This window comes from Pundamilia nyererei, unplaced genomic scaffold (genome assembly GCF_000239375.1).
Source record: "Pundamilia nyererei isolate P.nyererei 1_Seehausen unplaced genomic scaffold, PunNye1.0 scaffold00023, whole genome shotgun sequence".
Classification (NCBI taxonomy): domain Eukaryota; kingdom Metazoa; phylum Chordata; class Actinopteri; order Cichliformes; family Cichlidae; genus Pundamilia; species Pundamilia nyererei.
In genome coordinates this window covers 1351664-1358267 of record NW_005187424.1, presented here as the reverse complement: position 1 = coordinate 1358267, position 6604 = coordinate 1351664, and the positions used below count along the sequence as shown (strand labels likewise).

Here is a 6604-nt window from a genome sequence, read left to right as displayed (position 1 = left end):
TGTGTCAATGAACTGTTGGTTATGCCCTTGCACATGACATGTGCTCCATTCAACAATTACAACGCTTTGCATCCAGCCGGTTTACGACCTACCACACCTTGTATATCACTCTGGCATTTTAAATAAGCATGTTTCACAAATGGACAATAGCATTTAATTTGTTTCCATCTGTAGACATTTGCAGATATACTGATATCTGATATTCCCAAACTTCAGTTCTGTATATTTCTCCTTTTTGTTAATGTGTGGAAACAAGACTTTAACTATTATCAAGCATGAGGGGTGAACACTTAAAAAACTGGATGTCAATGACATTAAAAGATAAGATAAGATCTCAGAATCACTTCAAAAACAAAACAGTGTTTCTTGGACAAAGAGAAGTCCCCGAAAAGGCAGATTATTGATTATTAAGCACAGTATATGACTTTTTAACCACCTCATACATTACTGTCAAGGCCGAAACTTTTCCAAATGTCCTTCACGTTGTGTGGTGTAGGGGTTCCAAATGCAATACTTGGGTGGGCAAAAATAACAAAGTGCAATCTTTTTATTTGGATGGTTGCAAAAAGTCAAAACAGACCATAACACCAAGAGCATATGGGGACACAGTTTTGGCTTGTATTATATTTTATTTATAAAGTGACAATTAACAGCAAGGATTGTTTCCAGGTCGTTGAACACATCTGCATTATTCTTATTAAATGCTTCACTTACACCTTTACCATGTTTGTGTATTAGTATAATAACATGCCATTAGTATAGTTTAAATAATCTTTGCCACAGAATCTCTCAGAGGTGCCAAGGTATTGGTGACTGGGTCCAGTAAAGGCATCGGCGAACAAATGGCATATCATTATGCCCGCTTTGGAGCCAAGATTGTTATTACAGCAAGAAGCAAAGACACACTGCAGAAGGTCAGTCAATACGTAAACTACTCAAATTCTACTAAGATGCTGTCATTTAGTTCTAGTGTTTATGTAAGTCATGTCAGGGATGATATTTTAGAAATCAAGCAGCTCAGAAGGCAGTATGAGGTACATGAGGATATTCTTTAGTTCTTTGGAGTAGCAGTTTTAGCTATATGACTCATGCCATTCTTATTGATTGTGACTAACAGGTAGTAGAAAAGTGTCTGAGTTTGGGAGCCCAGGAGGCTTTTTATATAGCAGCAGACATGTCCAATGAGTCTGACCTTGATCGAGTGGTAGATTTTGCCTTGAAGAAGCTGGGAGGTTTGGATTACCTGGTTCTCAATCACATCGGCTCGACCCGTGTCGCCATGTGGGATGGAGACGTAGAACATGCCAAGTGGCTGATGAAGGTAACGGAGCGTTTTGATGCTCTATCAGAAACATAAAATGAAAGGAATGCCCTCAGTCATGAATGTTTGTTTGTGTACAAAGATCAATTTCTTCAGCTATATTCAGATGGCCTGGAAAGCTTTGCCCTCCCTTGAGAAAAATAAAGGATCGCTGGTGATTGTTTCCTCACTTGCAGGTAGGTTTGTTTTTATAGTTCAACCAAAGCACAAAAACAGTCACCTTAAGCCACTTTACATCGTAAAGACCATGCAATAATTCGGAGAAAATAAAAATTTCAAGTTTTAATTAATTTAGCCGCATCAGTGATATTTATCACCTTAGCCATCATATGTGTTTTTGCCTAATGTCCTGTAGTGGACCATCCAGTTTTCCTGACACATTCCCTGAGGGGATCCAGTGTAAAGAAAGAAAAAGCTGCCTAGTCAAGCATGCGGAGCTGTGGTGACTCCTTGGTTATCGAACCACATAAGGGAGCAACCAAAAGCAGCTCCAAGAATCGATTAGCAGAGGAAAGTCGAGACATGTTAAGTTTGAAAACTCCAGAAAATTCCTAACAGCTGTTGATGCTTCACAGGTAAAATGCCCAGTCCCTTAACAGCTCCATACGTCTCAACAAAAAGTGCCTTGAATGGGTTCTTTGGGTCTCTTCGTCATGAGTTGGCTATGAAGAAGAGCAATGTGTCCATCTCTGTGTGCACACTGGGGCTCATTGACACCGAAACAGCTATGAGCAAAGTCAAGTTAGTATGCATAAAAAGATTTGCAGTCAAATCATTTGTGCTGTTTACATGAGTTAATTGCAAGAATTTTTTGTGTCCTAGGGGAAAGGTTAACATGCCAGCCTACCCCGCCACAGATGCTGCCCTGAACATCATCATCACGGGAGCTACGAGACAGCCAGAGCTTTTCTACCCTTGGTTCACATACATTTGGACTCTCACCAAAGATTGGATTCCTTCTTTTACAGACTATGTGGTCCAGCGTTCCTACAACTACAACCCATGAAGAACATTTATCTGAAGCACAGTTCTACACCTCTTTAATTAAAAACACAGAAATTTGGCTTGGATGTTGGCTTACAGCTTTGCTATTGATTTTTTTAAATGTTGATGTACACACTGGGCAGGATTATACCATGGACAGCTCGTCTGTAGCCGGTGTATGTCACTTCCATTCCTCTGAATCTTAGCCTTCATATTTTAATACACCCAGTTTTATGGCATAATCTTTGACTTTTCCAGTTTCCACTTTTCTCACCTTGCTTTTGAGAGCTGTCCAGTTATGAAATGTCTACGGGGAAAAAAGCTTACGGCTTGAAATTGTTTCATTTTCGTCTCCCTCAAAGAGATTAGCTCCTATCTGCATAGCACAGCCACCGCTGTCCAACCGTTACTGCACCACTAAGTGAAAATTCAGAAAGAAGGCACCTGATTTACTACAAATAAGACTATCTCTGTCTCTCTCACACACTTTCCTTTCATGATTTTCAGCCATGAATGGTATATTAGAGTTTCACATTTCTGCTATTCACTAATAAAAGATGAAAAGCAATAAACACATTCTTTCCTCTCATACTTTAAATTCAAATTCAAATTTTATTTGTCACACACACAAACCATACACTGTATGACATGAGGTGAAATGCTTATTGCTGTGCAATGCTCGGCCATTAAATGACAGTAAGAATTACAGATTTACAGATTACTACAAAAATTTACAGATTTTAACTTTGAAATTTACAGTAAAAATGTGCAAATAGCAGTTTATGTGGGAAATTATTTTAAAAAAGAAATGATAAATTATAAGAAGTGTGCAAAAAGAAAAACCAGAGTGCGTGTGGTGATGCGATGTGTGTGAGAGAGTCCAGCCCTACACCTGATTCAGGGCCAAAATAGCCTGGGGGAAGAAGCTCCTCCTCATTCTCTCTGTTTTGGCCTTAAGGGAGCGGAAGCACTTCTTATTAATTCAATGTTGTTGTTTTTTTAAGTAACTCTACATTTTTTATTTGATAGGACAAAAGGACAAAAGCAAGTGACAACAAACAATATAAATAATCTTAAATCTTTGTTTTCCCTGCTGAACCCTAAAACCCTACAGTAATATAGCTGAGTGGATATGTGAAGTGAAGGAATGGATCTAAGCCCAAAATACACACACACACACACACACACACACACACACGCAAAGATAACACCATTTTGCATTAAAGAAGTGCAATATTTGTTCTACTTCATCTTAAAGGTAACAAAAAGGTTTACACAAACCTGATCAGTACTTTGAATGTCCACATGAGGGCAGTAGTGCCAAACCGTTGAAGTGTCTTAGCTTCAAGCACATTAACAGTTAAGAAAAAAAAAAGCCTAAAAATCAGAGCAACAATTATTTGATGGCAATGAAACAAATCAGTGTCAAAGATTTTATCTTTAATAGACTTGTGTTGAATTTGAATTTTGAGATTTTTAAGCCCCCATCAACATATCAATAGTGACCCTCTGTGTTCCAAACCCTGGATTGTCCTCCTTCTCCTTTCTTTTCCATTTCATTTAGTTTCATCTTCCCAAAGCTGGCCACAGTAGGTGCAGACTTCCTATAGAGCGGGACTTTCTCAGTGGCTTCCTTTGTGCCTTTGTTCATCATCCCCAAAGGCACCACAGGCTTCCTGTGAAGCTGTTGGTTCAATCCATCCTGGTGGTCTTTCTCTATTGTAATACAACCTAGAAGTTGTCCCCTGCTGTCAAAGCAGTTTTCTGCTGTATACCAGGAGTGAGCTGTCCTTGTCACAAAAAAGACTCACTAAAAGTAGTTTGAAAAGTTGAGAAACAAACTGTTCCTCTTGAATATATTTACACAAAATTCTCTAAGAAGAATCCTTGATATATAATAAAGGAGTTTTCACAGTTCACTTGCACTCTGCAGTTTTCTGTGACTGATATGACTGATGACAAGAAGAATACATGTTCTCTTTGTCTTTATCTCGACACTGCTGGTGATTGGAGAGGATTTTGGAAATGGTATAATCTCCCTGCAGACAGCACGGAAAGAGAAAAATCTTTCCGTTCCTTTCCCTCCTTCTGTCTTCTCTTCTGTCACACATGCACGCACAATGGTGGGGCCTCCTGGAGAGGGGAGTAGGCATGGCCTGGGAGAACAGCCTGAAACACCTGCAACAGATTAGTGCTCCTAATGCCGGGTAATAAATCCTCTCACCCTTCTCCAGCATCTCTATCTGCGCTGTGCATGGCTCTGACATGCTGAGGAGCATCCTCCCACAACAGTGACAGCAGAATACACACAGAAGATAAAGTAAATACTAAATCTTTAAAACATCCACTATTTTATTTACGTTTCTTTCCATTATTATCCACCTCTGCAAATGCTACAGATATATTTCTTCTATCATCAAGGGTTTTTTTTTCCTAGTCAAAGCTGTAAATAAAGATCAAACATTTTCATTGTGACCGCAAACAGCCAAGGCCGGGAATAAAGTAGATCCTCTCTGCTTTACTGACTGCACATAAAAGTTGGAAGGTAGTCGACTGATCAGCCAATCAGACTGCTACTTACTGAGGCCTGTAGTGCAGTTTGAATCCAGCTTTTTCTCGGTGATTCAGCATGATTTAATCTCTGTATCTACAGACAGACCTTAGGTGTGCTACAGTAGTAAAATCAATTAAATGGAAAATAAGTCTATTACCTTTTTGCACATATCATATAGTGTGTCCTCAGTTTTACATTTGCACACAAAGTTTGCTGATGCAGCAGACATGTCATGTTTCACACCATAAATAGTCACCTATCCATGAAAATAATCTGATGCACCAGTCCCAGTTTATAACTCTTTCTTGTCCTGCTTCTTTGAGCACAAAGGTACTACTCCACAAATTCTGTCCGGCTCCATCCATCATTTCGTCGAACTCAACAGAAAATGGGGCCTTGGCATGCTGTGCATGTGTGCTGGCTTGTGTATGTTGCCTTCGTGCTTGACATTAATCACGGTCACTGCTGCAGTGAAAATAATTGACCAAATGCTGAGAATGGGAATTAGGTGTCTCATGATAAGGTACTGTTAATATCTATGCAGGGTCAAAGGTAACACACAGATCTATACTATGTATACTATGTACTATGACAGGAATGCAGCAGCAGTAGCAGCTAGTAGCTGCCTGCTTGGCTTCCTCTCGTCTAAATCCCGTCATTGGATGTTGAAATTTCTAATAAATATGGTCTACTGTGAGGTCCTTCTGAGAGTCTAGTATTTGATTTGTCCATTACTAAGATGGGGCTTGTTAATGACAACAACAGCAACAACAAACAAATTATTAGACGACGCAAATAACATGCTTCAAAATCTGAGATCCAGAAAAGCAATGGGTTATTAAAGCAATGGTTCATTTTCATTACAATGCCAGTGTGAAACTGAAAGAGTTCCTTTTTCTTCTATAAGTTATCTCAGAAATATAAACAGCTTTAAAGCTGTAGAGTGTGAGTGTAAGGTCAAGTCTGAAATTTATGTGAATTCTGAGCCGCTTGCGTGAATTGCAGGTACCAGCATGGTACTGCAAAACAAACACCATAAATATTCTCATTTTTTCTTTCATGTAAGTGTTAGATTTTATATATTCCATGCATTCTTTTTTTTTTTTCTTTAGCTGTGTGAGATGATTTGGTTTAAAAGAACGTTAATCTTCCTGAACACCGAGCTCGTTCGTGACCTCTGAAAAGTTTTCACAAAACATTCAGCTATGATAACAAAAGGAGAACGTGAGCAAGTGAGACGGGGGAGGACAGGGCAACGAGATGAGAACCTATGAAAGGGAGCGCCAGTGTGAATATAAACTGTGGGTGTGTGCGAGGTGGCTGAGGTGGCCCTGTGACCCCTGACCTCTTTCCCACAGGTCCATTCAGAGCAGCACAATGGTTGACACCTGTGTCTTTTCAGTACTGGTTCTATTATTATTTACATCAGTCGGTGGGAGAGAGACAGATAGAGGCCAGAGGTGCTGTGAAGCCGAGTGCAACAGCCTCATGCCAACAACACCCCCCCTCTTCTGCCCCGAACTTTTTCAAACACAGGTGCCTTCCTATCGTTCCTTCTCTATTTGTGTGTGTGTGTGTTTGTGTGTGTGTGCCAGTCTGTTCCTGTCTAATTATTTCAGAACACTCCAAACACATTGCCGGAAGAAGTGGATCCACAAAGAGGACAGACAGGGTGTTTTCACATCCTGTACCAAATGGTCTAACATTGTTCTATCCCTGCTGTCCTCTATCATCATTAACATCCA

At 39.8% G+C, this 6604-nt stretch overlaps 1 protein-coding gene across 1 annotated transcript in view; it reads left to right on the top strand.

The window, feature by feature from the left end:
- The window catches only part of LOC102192860 (hydroxysteroid 11-beta-dehydrogenase 1-like protein), a 4605-nt gene extending 1744 nt beyond the window's left edge, over positions 1 to 2861 (top strand). Inside the window, exons 2-6 of the mRNA XM_005727120.1 lie at positions 784 to 914; positions 1118 to 1321; positions 1404 to 1497; positions 1897 to 2062; positions 2144 to 2861. Coding sequence (XP_005727177.1) covers positions 784 to 914; positions 1118 to 1321; positions 1404 to 1497; positions 1897 to 2062; positions 2144 to 2327 — 779 coding nt within the window. The 3' untranslated portion in view covers positions 2328 to 2861. The remainder of the gene's footprint in view (positions 1 to 783; positions 915 to 1117; positions 1322 to 1403; positions 1498 to 1896; positions 2063 to 2143) is intronic.
- Positions 2862 to 6604: the final 3743 nt, after the last annotated feature.